At 46.4% G+C, this 23,784-nt stretch overlaps 1 protein-coding gene across 5 annotated transcripts in view; it reads left to right on the top strand.

Moving 5' to 3' along the window:
* The window catches only part of si:dkey-26i13.8 (kinesin-like protein KIF19), a 183,537-nt gene that overhangs the window by 23,479 nt on the left and 136,274 nt on the right, over positions 1–23,784 (top strand). For all 5 annotated transcript variants that reach the window (XM_041205921.1, XM_041205923.1, XM_041205919.1 and 2 more), the window contains one exon: positions 1,502–1,582. In XM_041205921.1, the coding sequence (XP_041061855.1) occupies positions 1,502–1,582 (81 nt within the window). The remainder of the gene's footprint in view (positions 1–1,501; positions 1,583–23,784) is intronic.

The raw sequence follows: 23,784 nt of genomic DNA, 5'->3' as shown, positions 1-23,784 counted from the left end.
AGCGTTCAACGGTAGTCAACATTCCGGGAGGACAAAGCAAACGCTTTAAAGACACTCTTAAGCTCTCCTTGCAGCTCAGCAGCATTGATGTTAATGGGAGGAGCTTGCTGCCAATTGTTCAGAATGGCAACAACTTGTCCATCCAACTGCATCACACTTTGAGTCCCACTGTGTTAATGATGAAGCAGCGGAGCGGCAGAGAAGAAAAGAGAAGGAAGCAAATCCTGCACTCCGGATCCAAGATGTGGTGAAAGATCTGTGGGTCGAGAATCGGCCTGTCCAGCTACATGAAGACTCATGGCAGAAATCCGTGTCCCTGAGTCGACGTCAACCTCAAATCAAGGGACAGCTGAATATAGCGAGCTTCAAATTGTTGTTTTAGTTATATCACTATGATACACTTCGGTAATTAGATATCAAGGGAACAGTGTGCTGGTGGGTAAATATGATCAGCAACCAGGAGGTTTTTGTTATGTGTTAGTGCTTGCTAAGTTTTTTGCTTCTTATTTAATATTTGGTTTGATTTAGTAATTGTTCGGCAAGATCTATAATTCCAATATCCAGAATATTTGAGGGTTGTCACCATGTAGTCCCACAATACACTGAGTAGTTTTATTTTTAGACAATTGCAGTATTTGTCACAGTCTATAGTATGAAACCCATGACTGGAATTTTCCTTTGGTGGCAGAAGTCCTGCTGCTAGGAAATCAGAGGCCAATCCACTTTAGCCAGTGGGACCTGGGGCTGCACTTTGCTAGCAGATTGAGGACAGTGGCCCGCCCCAAGTGCTACCAGCCAATCCGAGGGCTGGCAGCTCAACAGCCTCAGCAGTGCCACTGCTAGCGGTGGCCATTGCTGGGCTTGCACTGGAAGGATGAGGGTGCATCAATGGTTGTGCAACCTTAAGACAGGTAGGCAGAGTCTGGGGATGGTGGGGCCAGTCACTCAGGTTCTGGCGATGTGGGAGGAGGGATGGGGGCAGGAGTTGATAAGGACAGGTGGCACTCTTGCCATGAGAGCGACCGTTGTCACCAAGCGGCTCCTGTGTAGGCCAAAGAGTACCGACAAAGGAGACCACCCCACAGCACTGCTGGCCTTCCCAACCTGCGTAAAATGACTGCACAGTATGGAAGTGGTCCTTAATTGGCCACTTGAGTGGCACAATTGTGCCCCAGGTGGTTGGCTGACTTGTCAGCTTTCCTACCATTGGCAAAATGGCATGGCAGCAGGAAGGAATTGGGCACACCACCTTCCCAAGTCATTTTCCAGTCTTCCCACCTCCTAGCCCATTCCAAAGGATCTGAAAAATTACAGCCCATATGTGTGATACCCTTCCCCTGTTACTAGTGAAGCCAGGTTTGCGTACTTGTACAAAAGCTAATCTATAGAAAATTGCATTCACCTCCCCTACAACTATATAGAATTACATATAGACACTGCATAGAGATCTAACCATGCAAGATGAATATGTGAATAGTACAATCTACTTGTATATTTGCAGGTGGCCCTTCGAATCCGCCCCATCAATGAATCAGAACTTGATGAAGGAGCCTCCATCAAAGCGCACAAAGTGGATGATCAGGTAACAGGAAAGCTAATTACTGAGAGCACAAAATCTTGCCCTATTTGATAAAGTTGATTTGTATCATAAATATGCTGCTGATGCCAACTTTATTTGTGAGTTTTCATAACATTTTTAACCTGTTGAACATGTTAAATCTCCCCCACTACCTGTCCCATATAGCTTTTCCAATGGAGTAACTAAGACCCTGAAGGAAAGAGCTGGTGTCCTTTCCCAACTGAAAGCACAAAGATTTTGAATTTTGTTTTTACATCCAGAAGGAGAAAGAAGATCAACATGTTTGTTAGTTAAATAAAGCCAGCAAAGAGCAGATTACATTGTTTTTCCAAAGTATATAATTTAGTCATAAAATTTGAAAAGGTGCGTTGAAAATTTGAGGTGGCTGCCTCAAGATTTAGTGTATCCCTCAGCATGGTAACCTGAACCTTGGGAAGTACCAGTATGCAACACTGGCTGTCAACAGCTCTTTGCACTTGAAGGTGAGTGCAAGAGGAGGACCCTGGTACAAGCATTCAGCAGCACCTAGAGGAGAGTGTGAGAGGAGGACCCTAAGACAGGTAGTCAGCAGCACCTAGAGGAGAGTGTAAGAGGAGGACCCTAGGACAGGCAGTCAGCAACACCTAGAGCAGAATGCGAGAGGAGGACCCTAGGACAGGCAGTCAGCAGCACCGAGAAGAGAGGGCGAGAGGAGGACCTGTTTCTACGTGTCAGAGCTGAAGTGTGATGTTGAAGGAAAACAGGTAGGTGATTGGTGGGTATCGTTTTCATGTCTCTTTAGATTGGCTAAGTGGTTTAAATCAGGAGACATTATTACAGCTGAAGAATACAGTTAAGAAATTCACTTTTAAATATTTAACATCCAAATTAATTAATTAAATAGAATAGAGATGGCTGGGCAGGCAATGTATTGCAGCTATAGTATTTAGGATTTATAGAGTGCATCAGGGATTGTTTCTTAGAGCAATACATTGCAGAACCTACCTAGGAACAGGCTATTCTAGATCTAGTAATGTGTAATGAGGTAGGATTAATAAGAGATCTCGTTGTTAAGAATCCTCTAGGGGGTAGTGATCACAACATGGTAGAATTTCCAATTCAGTTTGAGGGTAAGCATCTTGGGTCTCAAACCAGTGTCCTCAACTTAAATTAGGGCAATTACAGAAATATGAAGAAAGAGTTGTCTAAAGCGGGCTGGGAAAATAGACAAAGGGGAAGATCAGTGGCAGACATTTAAGCAGATATTCATGATGATCAGCAAAAATTTATCCCATTCAAAAAGAAGGACTCAATGAGAAGGATGAACCACCCGTGGTTAACAAAGATGGTCAAGGAGGGCATCCAATGAAAAACTAAGGCATACAAAGCGGTGGAAATTGGTGGGAGGCCAGAGGATTGGGAATTTTTTAGGAACCAGCAGCGCATAACTAAAAAGCTAATAAAGAGGGAGAAAATTGATTATGAAAGTAAATTGGCAAGAAATATAAAAACAAACAGCAAGAGCTTCTACGGGTATACAAAAAGAAAGGGAGTAGCTAAAGTGAGCGTGGGACCCTTGGAGGATGTGACTGGAGAATTGATAACGGGGAACAGGGAAATGGCAGATAATTTAAATCATTATTTTGCATTGGTCTTCACAGTGGAGGACACTATAAACAGCCCAAAGATATCAGATAAGCAAGGAGCTAATGGAAGGAAACATCTTTTAACAGTTTCTATCACAAGAGACAAAATATTTGACAAACTAATGGGACTAAAGGCAGACTAGTCGCCAGGACCTGATGGTCTGTATCCAAGGGTTTTAAAGGAAGTGGCTGCAGAGATGGTGGAGACATTGGTCAAAATATTCCAGAACTCACTGGATTCTGGGAGGGTCCCAGCAGATTGGAAAATCGCTATATGACGCCCCTGTTCAAGAAGGGAGGGAACAAAAAGCAGGAAACTATAAGCCAGTCAGCCTAACATCTGACCTTGGGAAAATGCTAGAGCCCATTATTAAGGGAGAAATAGCAGGACATTTAAAAAAGTTTGACGCAATCAAGCAGAGTCAACATGGTTTTGTGAAAGGGAAATCAGGGGAAAAATTTTCGTCCTGTTGAGGGGGAAGAGTGGGAGCAGGCGTGAGCAGGCGGGCTCCCAATCGACGGCCCCGGTTGGGAGCTGCCATTTTACGTGGGCAGGCCAATTAAGGCCCACCCAGCGTGACGTCCACCAGGGAGCGCTATGTACTCCCTGTGCGGGTTGAGAGGGGAGGGGGTTCCCCAAGCCAAGAGTGTGCTCTTACGCACACGCTAAGTACTGCCTCAGGGAGATCAGCGCCATTTTGAAACTTATAATAAAGGAGTTTTAAAATGTTCCCTGCCAAATCCCCTCATGTGACACGCTGTCACATGAGTTGGGACATGTCCATAACTTTTATTGCAACCTTTCATTAAAATTTAAAAACCCTCTTGAAGCCTCATCCCGTTAGTGGATGAGGTTTCATGCTTTTGTCACAAGACCAGCTGGGCTCCCGGCCTGCCCACCAACCATGAATAAGCTGAATTGGTTTCTTGATGGCCTTAATAGGTCAACCTGAAAATGTAAATGATGCAGGTTCCACCCGATGTCACCCTGCGTCATTTTATGCGTTGGCATGCGGGTCCTGCCCCCCACACGCTGATGGAAAAATTCTGCCCCATGTTTGACAAATTTGCTAGAGTTCTTTGAGGATATAACAAGCTGAGTTGATAAAGGGGAACCGATAGATGTAGTGTATTTGAGTTTCCAGAAGGCATTCAATAAGGTGCCACATAAAAAAGTTATTGCACAAGATAGGAGCTCACAGTATTGGGGGTAATGTATTAGCATGGATTGAGGATTAGCTAACACGCAGAAGACAGAAAGTTGGGATTAGTGGGCCTTTTTCAGGTTGGAAAGACGTAACTTGTGGAGTGCCACAAGGATCAGTCCCAGGGCCTCAATTATTTACTATCTATATTAATGACTTGGAGGAGGGGGAAGAGTGTAACGTATCCAAATTTGCTGATTTTACAAAAATAGGTAGGAGGGCATGTTGTGATGAGGACATAAGGAATCTGCAAGGGGATATAGATAAGTTGAGTGAATGGGCAAAAACTTGGCAGATGGAGTTTAATGTAGGAAAGTGTGAGGTCATGCACTTTGGTAGGAAGAATTAAAAGGCAGACTATTATTTAAATAGAGAGAGACTCCAAAAAAGTGCAGCACAGAGGGATCTGGGTTTTCTTGTGCATGAAACACAAAAAGTTAGCATGCAGATGCAGCAAGTAATTAAGAAAGCAAATTGAATTTTAGTCTGTATTGCTAGGGAGTTGGAGTTTAAAAATAGGCAAGTCTTTTTACAACTCTACAGGGTGTTGGTGAGGTTGCACCTGGAGTATTGTGTACAGTTTTGGTCCCCGTATATAAGAAAGAATATACTGGCATTGGAGGCAGTTCAAAAGAGATTCATTAGGCTGATTCCTGGGATGAAGGTGTTGATTTATCAAGAATGGCTAAACAAGTTAGGCCTTTAATCATTGGGAATTCACGAAGGATCCTTAGACAGCACCTTCCAAACCCACAACCACTATCATCTAGAAGGACAAGGGCAGCAGATACATGGGAACACCACCACCTGGAAGTTCCCCTCCAAATCACTCACCATCCTGACTTGGAAATACATTGCTATTCCTTCACTGTTGCTGTGTCAAAATCCTAGAACTCCCTCCCTAACATCACTGTAGGTGTACGTACACCACATGGGCTGCAGCAGTTCAAGAAGGCAGCTCACCACCACCTTCTCAAGGGCAACTAGGGATGGGCAATAAATGCTGGCCCAGCCAGCGAAGCCCACACCCTGAGAATGAATTAAAAAAAAAATAGATTTTAGAAGAATGAGGGGTGATCTTATTGAAACGTACAAGATTCAGAGGGGGCTTGACGGGGTAGATGTCGAGATGTTTCCACTAGTGGGGGAATCTCAAACCAGGGCACATAGTTACAGAATAAGGGGACATTCATTTAAAACTGAGATGTGAAGGAATATCTTTTCGATAGTGAATGTCTGGAAATCTCTACCCCAAAAAGTTGTGGAGGCTAGCTCACTGAAAGTATTTAATAAGGAGGTAGATAGATTTTTTGAAATTTGGGGGAGTTGAGGGCTATGAGGAGCTGGCACGAAAGAAGAGCTGAGGTCTGGGGCAGAGCAGCCATGATCTTGAGGGGCAGGCTTGAGGGGCCGAATGGCCTACTCCTGCTCCTATTTCTTTACTGTGTTCCCGAAACTTGTTGGTCTTCATACAGAGTCCTAATGTACGGATCTGCTCAGGATGAAGTACTGCATCTCTTTCCAGACCTGCTTTGCAAAGGCACATTCAAGAAGTGGGTGGAGATTGGTTCCTCCCCATCACAGCCACTTTGATGGCAGCATGTGGAGGGGGTGAGACTCTGAGCATGTAGGAAGGATCTGGATCTGAAGGGGAAGGCCCTTTTTACCACCAGCCAAGCAACAGCTTGGTGCTTGTTCGAAAGTTTTGGCGAAGAGGCATTCTGTCAAATGACTTTTAACAGTCTGCTCTGGGAACCATCCGACAGGGTCCACCATCTCCTTTTCCCACAGGGCCTCAAGGATGGTATGTGTGGACCTCTGCCTGAGAGACTTGTGGTCAAAGGCATTATTCTACGTAAAGGTTTCCACGTGGTTCAGTGCTGTCCAACTGACTGGTGCATTGCATAGAAACATTGTTGAACCATTTGAGGATTCACACTTCTGAACTTGTATTTCTGATTCAAGCAGTAGCTTGGACAGGGGCCTCATGTGAAGCAGCTTGTCATAAAGTACTCCTGGTTGGAGCAAACGAGATGACGTTTAAATTATCTACATATTTCAAGATCAAGGGAACTAATTACCCAACCCACCGCCCCTGCAGGGCCGGTTTGTAGCTTGTTCTCATGTTTTGCTTTCAGAGAGCTCTGTCCCTTGTTCTGCTATTAACACATTCTGTTACCTGTTCTTTAGGCTACTATTAACATCTGCCTTGGTGCAAATCTGGGATGGTTCTGCCCTAAGTGCGATAGCCGGCTGCGATGGCAGGTTTTCATACCATATCGTCCCAATCCTGCCACATTATTTATGCATTCCCAGGAAACACACCATTTCCATGGCGGGCGGGCTCTCATTCACCCACCTTCCATCACCTCGCCACTTCATCATGCCAGCCGCCAGCCGCATGCACACATCTCAGTGCTTCCAGAACACAACTACTGCAGGGAATATGTCCACGAAAGGCAAAAAGACTGCAGCCCGCAGGTTTAATGACGCCTCACTGGAACACCTTTTGGATGCCATGGAGGCCTGCCGCGATGTCCTCTACCCCTGCTCTGGCCACAGTATGGGCAGTGGCGTGACCAACCCAGGCTTGAGAGGTGGTGGTCAGTGCCAATGCCCTGCAAAAGAGGACAGCCCCCAGTGCCGCTACAGGATGAATGGTCTCATCCGTTCTGCCAGGGTAAGTCACTCTTCTCATCACTCTCAATTCACACACTCACAAACCCATCACACACCCACAGAGATCTCACACCTCAAGGGACAACATCACTAACTCTCACACACACCCTCACATCTCCATCAGGTCCAAATCCTCTGGAGCTCACGTCCTCATCCTGTCCATGTCTTCGGTCACCACACAAACATTCCACGCAGTGTCATATCTCCTGCTCACACTCTCTCCATCTGTTTTCATGCAGGAGAAGCTGGCTTACATCAGTAGGGAGAGGTCCCAGACCAGGGGTGGACTGGCCCACATTAGGCCCCTCACTCACTTTGCAGAATGTGCCAGCGTACTGGCTGGTGAGGATGTGGACTGTGCCTGCAGCGATGGTGAGGGTGGCAACGAACACCCACCTGAGAATCCTGCGCCACATCATCCCTCCCTCAACACAACTGTGAGTGCTGTCACTCCTGCTTTTGACTCTGCTGCCATGCACTACTTATCTCTACTTTGGTTCACAGGGAGCTCTGCCAAGTGACCGACACCCTCAGTCAGGCAGTGCCTCAGCTCCATCCACGTCCTCACCTCCAGCTAAGAGGACTCCTCCTCCAGTCAGGAGGTGGAAATAAGCAGCCTGGAAAACCCATCACCGCAGAGGGAGCAGCTGCCCAACGAGTGATCCTGGAGGGAGAAGTGTGTGCGCGTGGCAGGGCCTTTCAGAGCTTTGTGCAAGTACTCTCCCACCCACACGGATCCTTCCCATATTACATTCACCTCAACATCCCGAGCATTTTGAATGCTGCCTGCTGGAGTTCGCTTTCAGTTGTCCATCTGAGCTGACCTGCATCTCCGCCCACCCAATGATCTCACTCCCAAGCAGCACCTGATCTCACCCACCACAACTCTCATTTCACTTTTGACTTGGACAGCATGGGTGTTAATTCATTTTTACTTTTGCTCCACCATCCTTTACCCTCCCTCAGTCACCCATTTCCTCTTACCCATCACAGTTGAACCCCTGGCATCACCTTCCGCCTCCACTCTGTTACCTACCAGCCACAACTGTTTCCCTTCGGGGATGCCCAGGTGAACGTGTACATTCCCTTCCTTCATGAAAATCCCACCCTCATCCACATTCACCTCCCCGACCTCCTCCTTCCCACCCCCAGGGTCCATGTCTGCCCCCAATAACCACTCTCGCCGTCCCTCCTATCGCTACCGTCGAACTCAACCTTCCCACCCTACCGTCTCACCCTGCCCTCAGTAATTCTCACCCTTCCTCCATACCTCAGTTTGCTCCCAAGGAGGCAGACAAGAACCCATCAGACCCCTCCCATGCATGTTTGCCTGCATACCCCATCCCCCCCACCCTCTGCACCCCTTTCCTCCCAGAACTCCTTCCCTCCCTGGAACCCCTTTCCTCCAAACCCTGGAACCCCTTCCCCACTCTGCATGCCTTCCCCCACTGGAACCCCTAATCCCCTCAGCACCCCTTCCTCCCCCCAGGAATCCATTCCTTCCCCCACCCTCCCGGAGTCCCCCTGCCCGCTCCAGCTTAGTCTCTCCCACTTCCTGGCTCCTTCTTCCTCCCTTACCTCTTCCCACTACCTAACTTCCTCCTGCAGCCTCATTTCATCCTCCAGCCTTACTCCTATATCCTTCCTGATTCCTTCTTCCACTCTTACTTCTACCTCAACCCTTACTCCCTCCCCTCTCCGCACCTCTTCCTTCCATTTGGACACCTTCCCCCCTCTGCACTCCTTCCCTTGCCCAGTCCACATACCTCCCCAGTTACTCCCCCGTTACCCACTTCTCTCCCTGTTCTCCCTACCCACTCTCCTAACCTCCCTCATCCTGACACCTTCATTCCCCCCTTCCAATATCCCCCCATACTCACACCTTCATCCCCCCCGCAAACTCACCCCATCCTGCCACCTTCCTTTGCCCCCTCCCAACCTCCCCCCCATCCTGACACCTTCATGTCTCCCTCCAAACCTCACCCCGACACCTCTTCCTCCCCCTGCCAATCCTAGCCATTTCCCTCCAACCCCCTTGACCATCATCTGTTATGAGAATCAACAGTGACTATCAAACTTCCGTGCACTGCTTCGCGGTACAGCCAAGTCCATGAGAAACCACCCAGCATGCCATGGATGCTCCTCTGGTGTGCCGTTGCTGTCGGGCTCCAGCATCTTCTGCTCCTCGGATGTCTGTGATGTGAGCAAAGCCCTGGTGGCTAAGTCCCGACTTCTGCACGTCACAGTTGTCAAGACGTCTTCTACACCAGCGTGCTTTCCCGCTGATGTGGGCAAACAATCCAGCAGGGGGGGTGGGGGTGGGGGGAGGAATGATTCCGGCGGGCAGGTCTAATAATTATATGCTGATGTATTACAATGAGCTTCCCGATGTCCGACGGCAGAGACCATAGCCCGCCATCTGCAGGCTGAGCGGACGATCACGAACTGGTTTTCACAGCGTCGTGAAACCGACCGCGCCATATTGTCCGCTCACGCCACCGAACACACCCAACGCTGGTGGGCATGGAAAATCCCAGCCTCGGTCTTTAACGCTACCATTAACACTCCCTTTGTCTTGTGTTGATATCATCTTTGTCAAATCTGTCCCGAGCTCCCACCTATCCTTGACCTTCTCTGCTCCACCTGCTCCACCCCCTCTCTTCAATGGTATAAAACCCATCATATTTCTACCTCTCTTCAGCTCTGAAGAAAAGTCATACGGACTGGAACTGTTAACTTTGTTTCTCTCTCCACAGATGCTGCCAGACCCGCTGAGTTTTTCCAGCATCTTCTCTTTTTATTTCAGATTTCCAGCATCTGCAGTATTTTGCTTTTATTTTAGCAACTAATTGTAATCACAAATTTCAGTAAAAATTATCAACTTTTTCAATAGATCTTAAGAAAACGATCATCACTATGCAAATGTAGCTAGCTTCATAGAAAGTTAAGAAGCAAAAAGTACCTTTCTATCATAAATAGCTAGGGGTTTAAAAAGATACTATCACTGCATCTATATGGCTGAGCTTCTTCCTAATGAACTGCTTACAAAGCTGATACTGTGGAGACTGTAAATGTTGTGTATGAATTCTATCTTTTAAAAACATATTCAGTAGCCCAGCGCTGTCAATTAATTAACTGAAGAGGGCTGAATTATTTATTTCCCATTGCTTTCATTAGTTAACCGCACTGGCCTCAATGTTAATGACTATTTTATTGATAAAATCTGCACAGAGCCAGTTGGTAGCCTTTGCCTCTCTGCTCTTCTGTTTTTCTCCAGATCTAGAAGGCAACTCAGTGCAGAGGGCTGGAGTTTAAGTTCGGGACGCGGTGGGAACTGTTGCGGGTGGGGGTCCGGTTATGTTCGGGAAACCCAGAATTCAATGCAGCGCATCTGTCGGTGGCTTTTTAACTCAGATACTACATTGCCATATTATTCCTGGCTTTCCTGACCAATTAGCATCATCGGGCATGATGATGACTCACATGGCACGAGTTCAACTCCAGTGTTTAAAGGGACACCCCAAGTATGCAATTAGATGGAGTTTTGTGTCAGGAGCCAAAGGCGAGGATGTGGGGAAAATAGGGTGAAAATGGCCAAAGACAGCGACATCTCCCTGGATGTCTTGCTTTGGGGGTGGTGTGAACACCCGGAGGGATGTAATGTTCCATGGCGATAGGAGGAAGGAGACAACTAAGAAGGTGTGGTCGGAGGCTGCAGAGGAGATCAGGAGCGTGGTGTCTCCCACCCAGATACAATATCGGAAACAGTTCCATGGCCTAAGAAAGGCAGGAAAGTTGAGAAAATGGAACAGTCACCGACAATGAATGAATGAATGCCTTCTCAAGTTGATTCCCACACATCACCCCTCACACCAATTTACCTTGCAGGTTGCATCTATCCCTCTTCATGCACCTCCTCACACGTCCATATGTCTGCCCACCGTTGTGGTTGAAGCAACGTGGTTGACTCTTAAATGCCCTCTGAAATGGCCTAGCAAGCCACTCAATATATCAAACGAATACGAAGTCTAAAATGAATGCAAAGTCCTGGAACTCCCTCCCTGCAAACAGTGGGTGTTCCTACAACATATGGACTACAAAGGACCATAAGACGTAGGAGCAGAAATAGGCTATTTGGCTCATCGCGTCTGCTCTGCCATTTCATGAGATCATGGCTGACCTGATAATCCTCAATTCCACTTTCCTGCCTTTTCCCCATAACCCTTGATTCCCTTACTGATTAAAAATCTATCTATCTCAGCCTTGAATATACTTAATGACCCAGCCTCTACAGCCCTCTGAGGTAAAGAATTCCACAGACTCACTACCCTCTGATAGAAGAAATTCCTCCTCATCTCTGTCTTAAATGGATGACCCCTTACTCTGAGATTATGTCCTCTGGTCCTGGACCCTCCATAAGGGGAAACAATCTCTCAGCATCTACCCTGTCAAGCCCCCTTAGAATCTTATATGTTTCAATAATGTTGCCCCTCATTCTTCTGAACTCCAATGAATACACGCCCAACCTACTCAACCTGTCCTCATAAGAAAATCCCTCCATACCCGGGATCAACCTGGACTTCCTCCAATGAGCAGCGGTTCAAGAAGGCAGCATACCACCATCTTCTCAAGGGCAATAAATACTGGCCTAGCCTATGACACCCATAACCCATGAACAAAAAAAAATCATTGAGACTCAACCTCATCCTTATGCACTGTTGTGCCTCTCCCTCAGCAAGATCCATCGGATGTGCTACTTGAGCTGCTGATCCCCCATACTTGTCCCACTCCCAGTGCATCATAAAATTAAAATCCAGCCTAAATTATTTGTGTTCACTTTGAACAAACCAAAATGAGGCATTATGAGATCTCGTGATTTCCTGCTCAAGTATGCTTGCTGGGTTGACTTTTGCCTGTGTAAAATCAGCAGTAAGTGTGTGGTCTACTACTGGTAGTCCAGCTAAGATCAATTAACCCAACACAAGCTAATGATGCAACCTGGGGCTTTCTACTCCATACGACTTACCCCAGCAATGCTCTTCACCCTTGTTCATTATATAATTGGGGAAGCTGTCAGTTTCATACATTGTAATAAGCTCAGCACAAGTATCAGCAGTATTTTTGTAACGGCACCTCTGAAATGAAGGAATATTTGTTCCTTACATTCCAATTTATATTCGAATTACAAGCTATGTAAGTAGACCTCAAGAATTCATGTGTCACCTTGGCTCAACGTTGAGTTAAGAGGTTGTGGGTTCAAGTCCCTAGACTCCTACATTGTCAGAGGCCTTCAGATGGGACACTTAGGAGGACATGTAAAAGGAAACCATTGGCGCTATTTGAAGAAGAGAAGGGCACATTTGGACTGCAGCGGTTCAAGAAGGCAGCACACCACCACCTTCTCAAGAGCAATTAGGAATGGGCATTACATGCTGCCCTCCCCAGCAACACCAACATCCCATGAAAGACCGAAAACAAGTTCCTCTCGCCTAACGCCACCAAAAACAGATTACGTGGTTGTTCATTCTTTTAGTCTTTTTGGGATCTTATTCACGGAAATTTACTGCAGTGTTTGCCTGCAGTGAATTCAAAATGTAATGAATTGATGGTTAAACACTTTGAGACATCCTGTGGGTGTGATGTGATACTGTAAATACAAGTTCCTTTTATTTAGAGAGCACCATCTTACATGGGCTTCAATCGCCACATTAATGTAGCTTTACTATATTAAAAGTCCATGTGAACACTGGAACTACTGCTGGTGAGACTTCCCTGATTCTGTAACACCAAGTAAATTGTTGGAACCTGTTTGTGGGACCTAGATAAATGGCATTATAATTAGGCCTTCTAATTGTTGGATACGACGCGATGAAAACTGATGTACAACCCCCTGAAGTATAAAATCCATAATTTATGTTAAACCCAATAAAACTCAAACTTGGCTTCACGCCAAACAATACTGAAAGATGCTCCATTCTCTTCACTGCACCATGTGCAGACTGCGTGTCCTGGCCCTTTACAAAGAATATATTCCTGGCTTTTGATTCAGATCACTGCCTGCCCTTGCATTGAATGTGCTGTGTTTATTTTTGGTTGCCTGCCAGCGATTAGGCGTAGTAAATGAACACTTAGGGTTGAAATCACACTGTGCAGTATAAATGAGTTAACATATTAGCTTTTCTTTAATGTTTATTCTAATACCATAAGCACAATTTCAACTCATTTGTTTGATTTTTGACCCCAAAAGAACGCATATTTGTTCACAACTCATTTCACCTAGCTTAGTCATCCAAATTCAGGGAAAAAAATAATTCAATGGCTTAAATATAACGTTGTGGCAAATGTAGTTTTTTGTTTATTACAATCAACAGATGGAAAAGCCCTCACATTAGGTAAATTTGATTTATGTGACATGTAAAAATTTATATTGGTCAGTTCAAATCAGTTTCTCATCACCGTCTGTTTCCTATTTGCTTGTGACAGGCCTGTGTTCCGTATATATATAAGTTTTAGAAATTTATAGCATGGGGGGAGGCCATTTGACCCACTATGTCCATCTAACTATACATCCTAATGAAAACAAGTATCAGATGTTTACATATTTTAACAGGACAATGGTGATGAGATGATATGAACCAAACTACACATTAATGCCTGGATCTGTATGTCTCTTATAAGAAAAGATCCTCCTCCTCCAGATATCAGGTCCTAAGAGGGCATTGGCAGCCATGGACTTCCATTGAATTGCTCCATGATTATGCTTAGCAAAGTACTGCGGTGCTTTGCCATTACCTTCTGCAGTATGGCTGACTAAGAAACTCTCCCGCTCTTACCACCTGCCATATTGGAAGGATTTACAGGCTGATAATCTGTTTGGCCTCATTATGTGTACACCTTCCATGGCCATCAAGTCCTGAAGTGGGATTTGAAGTAAGAAAAGATACGGTTTTTATATGAACATAATCAAAATAATTGTCAGCACCACCCAGCTGTCTCAGCCTGCACGATCATCACCAACACCATTACAAAAATTGACCCCAAGTTTAATCACAACTGCCCAAACTTCGTGCTGTAGAAAGAAAGCAGTGGAGAGATCACTGGGAAGGATAAGCATGGCGATGTTCCAAGCAGAGCTACATTTTTAATTATGACAGTTGTGTAGTTTGGGCCAAAAGCCACAATGGCCTCTTCAGAACCATTGGAAATATGTTTTATAACACCAACAAAATGCATATCTTGTAATTGTCTCCTTTCCTGCTTTAAACACTTGGACATTAGAAGTTAAAAGCCAGATGTACTATTTCTCTTCCTTCCCATGAATCTCCCTCAACTAATTGTTTTTTCAGTACATGGAGCTACCCTGTGTATGTAGCCTTGGCTTACTCTGTGCCTACAGTAGCATCACCAAAACAAAGAGCGAGTTTGTCCCAATTGCCCTGTCTCCTGAGGCAGAAATAATTGACTGTGCATGCAGATTGCAGATTAACTGATTTGTAGGGACAACCCCTGGGATCAATTTAATGACTCATAAACCAAGATGTAAATTATTTTAGCTGGGTCATATTCTGCCTTTTTGTGGAGTGCAGAATAATTTATGTGATGTTTTAATAAAATAATACAAGGGTCCATGTAGTGTCGATGTTTGCTTTTCGTATTGAGTTCTTTACTTCTCAGCACTTACATAATTTAAAAGCCAAAGATTAATATCTGCACATAGAAATAACTGTCCTGTTTAGCAATTTTGGTGTACAATTGAAGCCTTTCCACTTGGGATAAAAAGATGACCGAAGCTGTTCACTTTATTCCATTGAAATTGCTCTTATGGTTGAATAATCATAACAGTAATAATGATGAATGACATAGAGAAGCCTGCAAACTAGGCACTCTTGCCTTCCCATTGTAAATTAGGCTGCCAATGTGTTGATTTTTCAGTAGCATAGTCATATTTTAAGAAAATGTATGTCAATTTATGGTTGAATTGATGAGTTACTGGACATTTGATTCCAGGTACCAACCCCTCTGCTCTTGTTGTTGACGCCTTGATAGCCAAGTATCTCAACTTCATTGTTCCTGTTCCACCTTGCTGGCTGATCCACACAGGTACCTATAGGAACTCATTCCTTCCCAGCCCAAGCTGTGCCACGCTCACCCAGGGTTGGATTTTACCTGCAATAATCTTCGCTTTGACTACTGGGAAGCGAGGTCTGCACTTTGGTTGCAGCAGTGACAGGAAGAGAGTGCTTACATACTTCAGGGCGACGTATGAAATGACCTGAGATGGGATTATAACTCATGATTTAACTGTGGAATATGAGACGTAGAGAGAGACATGCAGAGAAAGAGAGAAAGTGAGTGTTTGAGCTTTCAGACAATGGGAGGAGCACAGGATAGTGAGGAGACAAGGAGGAGTGCCAAAGAGGGAGAGAGAATGACTGAGAAAAAGCCCCAGAGATATGGAGAAAAGTGAAAATGTGAGAGGAAGGTGGACAGGATGAATTAGCGGGAAACAAGCAAAATAGAGAGGAAGATGATTTATTTTGTCTGTGAACTATGTCGTAGGAGATCAAGTGATAATGCTGGCTGGAGAGTCCCAAGATCACCTGTCATTCAGTCGTACCTAATCTACCTGGGTACTTTTCTATACAGCACTGCGGAAGCCTAGTCCGATTTTGCTGGGGTGCACTGCAGCTTCCACCCCTTTTTGACATCTTCATCAGAAGGGTTCTTGCCCAGGTACCCACTGCATGTGCCAAAGCAACTGGATCTGCACAATCCTGATGCCACATAACCTTATCAACTGTTGAGTCGCTGGTCTCCCACATTTGGACATGCAAGTTCATTGAATGAATTTGCACATCACTCTGCAAAGATAAAGTGCTAAGCTGCAAGATGGGCCCTGCATCAGTGCTATTTAAAGGAGCAGGCACCCAACTTACAGTTAAGTTGCTTTTGAAAACCTTTAGCTATTGTCAAGTGTCTGGTAGTACTCTGGAATGTTTTGGGAGCTGTTGAGGTGAGTTCCTGGATTTAGCAGGCGTTGATGCTGCAAATGTTGGCCAGATTGCATGGACAAAGTCATCATTGCAAAGGCCTGTGACATCACCCCACTCATGCTTGAGGGGGACTCTTCCAGTCTCTCTGCAAGAGTGGACAGTATGGCTGGAACAACCTTAGTAGATCGCACATTCTCTGCTGCTGTTCCAAAACATCTTGTTCACCAATGGACCCAAAGCGCAGCACTGCATCTATCTAAGCAGAGTTTGGAATGTCCTGTGTCCACCAGTGTGGTCTCTCCAGTGCTGTCCCTCTTCCACCTCCTGCCCACGCATAATTGTGAGTTTCTTTTTATTCACTTACGGGATGATGTCGCTGGCTAAGCCAGCATTTATTACCCACCCCTAATTGTCCTTGAGAAGGTAATGGTGAGCTGCCTTCTTGAACCGCTGCAGTCCATGTGGTGTAGGTACACCCACAGTGCTGTTAAGGAAGGAGTTCCAGGATTTTGACCCAGCAACAGTGAAGGAGCAGCGATATATTTCCAAGTCAGGATGTTGTGTGGATTGGAGGTGAAATTCCAGTTGGTGATGTTCCCATCTATCTGCTGCCCTTATCCTTCTAGCTGGTAGCGGTCATGGGTTTGGAAGATGCTATCAGAAGAGCCTTGGTGAGTTGCTGCAGTGCATCTTGTAGCTGGTACACACTGCTGCCACTGTGTGTTGGCGCTGAAGGGAGTGAATGTTTGTGGATGGGGTGCCAATCAAGTGGGCTGTTTTGTTCTAGATGGTGTCAAGCTTCTTGAGTGTTGTTGGAGCTGCACTCATCCAGGGAAGTGAAGATTATTTCATCAGACTGCTGACTTGTGCCTTGTAGATAGTGGACAGGCTTTGGGGAGTCAGCAGGTGAGTTACTGCCATTGGATTCCCAGCCTCTGACTTGCTCTTGTAGCCACAGCATTTATATGGCTTGTCCAGTTCAGTTTCTTGTCAATGTTAACTCCCAGGATGTCGATACTGGGGGAATTCAGCAATGGTAATGTCATTGAATGTCAAGGGCCAATAGTTGGATTCTCTCTTCTTGAAGGTGATCATCGCCTGACACTTCTGTGGTGTGAATGTTACTTGTCACCTGTCAGCCCAAGTCTGGATATTATCCGGGTCTTGTTGCATTTGGACATAGACTGCTTCAGTATCTGAGGAGTCACGAATGGTGCTGAACATTGTGCGGCCATTAGCGAACATCCCCACTTCTGACCTTATGATGGAAGGAAGGTCATTGGTGCAGCAGCTGAAGATGGTTGTGCCGAGGACACTACACTGAGAAACTCCTGCAGTGATGTCCTGGAGCTGAGATGATTGACCTCCAACAATCACAACCACCTTCCTTTGTGCTAGGTATGACTCCAACCAGCATTGACTCCGGTTTTGCTAGAGCTCCTTAATGTCACTTGGCCAAATGCTGCCATGATGTCAAGGGCAGTCACTTTCACCTCACCTCAGGAGTTCAGCTTTTTTGTCCATGTTTGAACCAAGGCTGTAATGAGGTGTAATGCCCCAAGTGAAAAACCCAACTCTCTGCCTTATTCAACACATGAGGGAGAAGGAAAGAATCGGAGCCAGCCCTTCAGACAATTCACAATGAAAAATTGCAGAGGAGCAAGTGCTGAAAATCAACAGAGTCTTGGCATGCTCGGTCATCTGAGATGGGGAGATGGGTGTCTCCCAGCTGCCTGATGACAGAATTGAATAACATATAGCCACATGGTTTACAACATCCACTCATGTTGACGTGATGTCAACAGCCAATGATAACATTGAGCATTCTGACCTTGGCAGAACTCATTCATCTTTTATCTCCCCCAGCGCCTTCACATATCCTGCAGGAGTTGATCCAGTTCCTACGTCATGACCACTCCTCAGAGGAGACCAGGCCCTCTGGGGATGCACCATCACAAGACTCGTGCAGAACATGCGTTAACTCACTCACACTTCGGTGGGACTGATTAGGTAGAGAATTGCTTTTTTACCTGGTGACAAGCGGGTCAGAGCAGATCGTGGAGACAGAGACGGCAGTGGAGACTCTGCACTGGAGGTTGCAGGATTCTCCAGGCTCTACTCAGCTATACACAGATGCTGAACCTCAGGTTGGCGGGGCTGGGAATGATCCTTGATAAACTGGATACCTCTGGAGCAGCAGGAGAGAATGTGTGATGTACTGACAGGTGTTCCAACCACACTGTGCGCAGATTGAAGGAGTCCCTCTCAAACATAGATAGCATGATGTTGAAGGCCTTTCTGATTATGTCTTTGTCCATGGAAAGAGTGGCCAGCTGCAGGCAGCATCAAATGCAGCAATCAAAGGAGTGCATACGTGCCTTCACCAATGGCTTGCACACCATGAATAAACAGGATAAATGATATCCTCGTCTTGGCCATTAATTGACCCACTGACCTGGTGCAAAATGATCCACAGCTCACTGCTAGGAGGGAAGTGTGGTTGGGCCATCAAAGGGTTGATGGCGAAAGAGGATATGGAAATGGGATGCGGTTCAAAACACTTTCACCTGTCAGCTGTTGCCCCCAACCCCCACTCCTCCAAATATTGCCTCGCGTCCTGATGAATGAGTCCTTCCCTCACGCGCTTCAAAACCCAGAGGATGTCAGCCAAAAGCCTCTGAGCAGAGCAGGAAATGGAGCAGCTTGTCCCTTCCCATGCTGAAGCCAGAGTCTTTGCCTGTAGGAGTTGTAGGTGAAGGAAGAGTAAAGACTTGTAGTTGTACAGGGATATGCAGATGTGTGTTTCATACATTGTTAGAATGTTAACTTTCTGTATTATATGTGAGCCATGTAAATATAATGGTTTCGCCCTAGTTCCCCACCTTGCCCATTCTAGGCTGCTGGCTGCCTAGTGTCCTTTTCTAGAATAAAAATAGACAATGCTGGAAATACTCAGCAGGCCTGGCAGCATCAGTGGAGAGAGAAAGAAAGTTAAAGTTTCAGGTCGGTGACCTCTGTTTTTGTAGAATTTTTCTTTTTGCATAAGTATTCTTTTCAGTTGCACGATGAACAGAAAAATACAAATTAACATGGAGAAATGTTGTGGGGGTGTATAAAAGGAAGGCTTGGTTGTTTCAGGACTGCCTTGTGTTAATGATAATGCAGGAGGGTTGCCGGCAGGGGGAGGGTGTGTCAAAAGTGGTTTCTGCATGTGGTTGTCATACGGGTGCACCAGTGGAACTGAAGTGAACCTCAGAATAATGAGTGCATCCTGGGTGCTGTACATTTTAAATTTGCATCTATGCAGAGGTGACCTATGTAATAGGTTTTATTGACAGTGCTTAAAATTGTGTACTCCATTCTTCTAGCTTTGTGGATTATTTGTTTACTTTTCTCTGAGTCCACACCCAGGCTTAACTAGTCAAGCACAGTGAGCATCAATTGTCAAAAGACACACATAACCAAGGATAGAACAATTGAATACTACACCTTTTTCTCCTTGTTAAGCCAAATGCATTATTTTAAATTAAAACATCCTAAATAACAAACATGTGTACATCAAGTTATTTCTTGAAGTTCAGCTTGTTAGTTTACCCTAAGTACAGAAACAATTTTTGAGATACAAAGCTCTCCAATTACTAAGCTAAGATCTATGAATTTGAGGTTGTGGTTCTGCGTGATCAAAGTTTTTCTCAACCACTTTGTTACAATTTGTTGTACATTTTATATCATAGATCTATGCAGAGATGAAATGAGTTTCCAGGTGTGTAACAGGTTTTATTGACAGTGCTTTAAAATGTTGACTCCATGCTACAGCTCTGCCTTCCAGTTCTTTCTGCAGTTTGTTTACTTTTCTCTGAGTCCACACCCAGGCTTAACCAAGCAAGTGCAGTGAGCATCAATAGTCAACAGATAGAATTTTTTTCTCTCAGAGGGTTGTGAATCTTTGGAACTCTCTTCCTCAGTGTGGTAATCTGAGGTGCAGAACACTTTTAAGATAATGGGAGGACTTTGGCCATGTGACTGTATTGCCCAATTGCTATGTAGCATGGGCTACAATGTTAATCAGTAGTTAAGGCCTGTTTGGAGAAACACACATGTGTTAGTGCTCTGTGACATGTGTTAATAAACAGCACTTGCTTCATCTTACATTGGTCTCTGCATCTGCAGTATCTTGTTTACCAACTCAGTCACCAGTAGATAGGCGTGCAACCATGCTCACTGAGCAAAGCGACCCGACAGAGGAGGAACATAACATCCAGAGATTGGTGAAGACCAATTGGATATTTTTAAGGCAGAGGTAGATAAATTCTTGACTAACAAGGGAGTCAAAGGGTATCAGGGGTAGGTGGGGATATGGATTTGAGGCCACAGTCAAATCAGCAAGATCTGATTAAATGGTGGGAGTGGACTTGAGGGGCTGAATGGCCTACTCCTGCTCCTAATTTGTACATTCATAACAGACCCACATAACCAAACACAGAACGATTGAACACAGCACTGGGTAGCAGTGTATGCCACCAGTGATGCATTACCTGCCTCTCCTTCTCCCTCATCCTCCTCCTCCTGCTCCTCGTTTGTGTTGTGGGAAGGGTGCTGAAACAAATCCTGAGAACTGGCTGGGATGGGATTTTTCCCTGAGCTTGCTTTAGTCCCCTCATTTGCTACTGTATTCTTGCCTTGCTTTCACTGGCAGGTTCCAGGAAGCCTGGGAAATCCATGGTTCATTTGCAGAACCCCTGTCAATACTACTCTAATTGAGTGACTAACATGTGCCACTTAACTCACCACACACCAAAGGGCTGCTTGCAGGAAACCTAAAGCGCTGGAATGGGACGTGGAATTTGGTGGATTAGAGCCAAATTCCTGACAAACTTGTTTTTTTGCCAGTTTTAAACCACCCCCTCCCCACCACACCAAACCACCCAACTGTATCTTGTGTTCCTGCAAGTTAAAGCTACCCCCATAATCTCTTTTTTTCTTGATATCCTAAACTCAGTCTTTGATGAGCATAACATGGATGCTTCAGGTCCATCCTTCCCATTTCTGTAAATATGGAAACAGATTGGTGAGCATCGAGCGGAAGCCACAGGAAAATGGAAAACCGGAAGCACTGACATTAAAACAGAAAGCGCTGGAAATACTCAGCAAGCCTGGAAGCATCTTCAAAACGTTCATTCCTGAAGAAGAGTCATGTTCAACACGAAACGTTAACTCTGGCCGGAATTTTCTGGCCCCATTGGCATCAGGCATCATGGCAGGCGGGGGAACAATATGGCAAGAAAGCCAAAGACTGATTTCCCACTGGTGTGTGATGTCATATCCGATGGTGTCTGCTGTGGTGGAACGCCAATCCCACTGGAGGCCGGCGTGAAGCTGCTATGCATCCTGCTAACGGGGTGCAATGTGAGGCCCGATCGGAATCATCTCCCAATGCCAGATTTATCGTTATGCCGGCGGGAAAACATGCAGGCCCAGAACACATTTGGACAAGTGTGACGTGCAGAAGTCAGGACTTACCGTTAGGGCCTTGCACACATCGTGAACATCTGAGGAGCAGAAGATGCTGGAGCCTGGAGGAACATGTCCATTGCATGCTGGGTGGATTCTCATGGACATGGCTCCACTGTGAAGCAGCTGATGGAAGGTGGGAGGTCTCCATTGATGCTTAAGGTTTGCTTTGGAACATCACGGTCTTGGCCATTTGGTTTGGAGGAGGAAAGGATTTTGGAGGAGGGAAGGTGTCCGGAGGGAGGAAGGTGTCTGGGGGAGGAGGGAGTTCGGAGATGGGAAGGTGTCCAGGAAAGCTGGGAGTTTGGACGTGGGAAGGGTCTGGGGTGAGGAGGGACTAAGGGTGAAGGAGGGAGTAAGGGGTGGGGAATGTGCAGGTGAATGTGCAAGGGTGGGGTCTGTGGAGTCAATGACTGCCTCCTGGAGAGTGAATTGAGGGTGGGCATGGTAGGAGGAGATGGTTAGTATGAGAGGGGGCAGAGTGAGCCAGAAGGGTGGGAGGATGAGGATGCGTCAGTAGTGGTAGAAGGCATGGCGTGGGTGATTGGTGGGGACTCGGAGGAGTGGTAAGAGAAAGTTGGGGAGGTCAATGTGGATGAGGGTGGGATTCTCAGAAAGGTGGGGAATGTGCACATTCACCTGGACATCCTGGAAAGACAAGGGTTTGGGTTGGTAGGTGATGGTGGGGAGGTAGAAGGTGATGCTGGGGGTGGGGGGCGGTCAACAGTGATGGGGGAAAGGGCATGGGTGACTGGGGGAGGGGAAAGGATGGGGGAGCTGACCAAAAACTTTACTATGACCATCGTTGTTTAAATCAAAAGTAAGCGGAGCCTTATGTTGGGCGGGTACAGGTGCTGCATGGGAGTGTGATCAGTGGGCGGGTGGAGATGCAGATCAGCTCAGATGGACAACTGAAAGTGAACCCCAGCAGGCAGCATTGAAAATGCTTGGGAGAGTAAGATGAATGTGATGGAGGAAGGCTGCACATGCATGGGAGAATGCTTGCACAAGGCTCTGAGAGGCCCTGCCACATACGCATGTCTCTCTCCAGAATCATTAGTGGATCAGCTGGATGCAGTTGAACTGCGAGTGGGGGTGGGGGTGTGGGGGATGCAGGGGGAGGGCTTGAGAAGCCTGTAAATAAAGCTGAAAGACATTACACATTATTCAGTGAAAGTGAATATATTTTCACATTATAAAGTGACAAAATGTGTTCACCTGTGCAACTACTTGCGATCAGAATTTCTTAACTTTTCTAGCCCAACCACTTCTTCTAGGTGCTGCCCTGACATCTGCAGCAGGGGTGAAGACAGCCAGTCCAATGGTTCCCCCTGTTGCCTCTGATAACTCTGGTGTACGTCCTTTGGTGAATTGAGGCTCTGAAGGCCCCGGCTTGCTTTGGCTGTCGTGGGCCAGCTGCTCCATCTGTGATGACAGAGGATGAAGCTGAGGGGGTCACAGGCAAAATTGACTCGGAGGAAGTGGACAGCGTCTGAGATTCCTGAGTGGATCACCCAGGGATGTCCAGCTGCCGCTCCTCCTCCCTTCAGGTGCCCAAGGGCCCCAGCCTGACCCCTTGAGAGGAAGGAGCATCTGGGGGGATACCGAGGTGCCCTGTTTCCCTCTTACATTGCCACTGCAGGAGCTCACCCATGGCTACAGCGATGGTGTAGACGTCTGCACATATCTCTGCATTCTACTGGACCAGGGTGTCCATGGCATCTGCCATTCTTCCCATGGAGAATTCCATACGTGCACATCTGAGCATCAGTTCATCAGAGAACAGGCAGACACACTCCTCGGACTCGCGAGCCACTCTGCTGTAGGCTTCCAACAGCTCTGTGTGATGTTCCCCTGCCTTCTGCTGACTCTCCACAATGAATTGGGAGACCAAACACAGAGGTTTGTCATCTGACTCGGACCTCACAAGTGCCTCTTCCCCAACAGTCCTCCAAGTGCTGGGGAGCTCAGCTGAACCTGCCTCCTCCTGCTGTGGACATGTGTCCGTGTGGTGACCACCAGATTGTGAACCTGAGCCTGCTCTAGGTCTGGGTCTTCCAGGCTGTTTATTTCCAGCTCTTCAATGGAGAGGACTTCTTCTTGGCTGGAGGTGAGGACCTGGATGGAGCTGAGGGACTGGCTGGCTGAGGGTGTTGGTCGCTTGGCAGAGCTCCCTGTGAACCAAAGTAGAG

This window comes from Carcharodon carcharias, chromosome 15, assembly GCF_017639515.1.
Source record: "Carcharodon carcharias isolate sCarCar2 chromosome 15, sCarCar2.pri, whole genome shotgun sequence".
NCBI classification, from domain to species: Eukaryota; Metazoa; Chordata; class Chondrichthyes; order Lamniformes; family Lamnidae; genus Carcharodon; species Carcharodon carcharias.
This window is presented reverse-complemented; position numbering and strand designations above follow the sequence as displayed.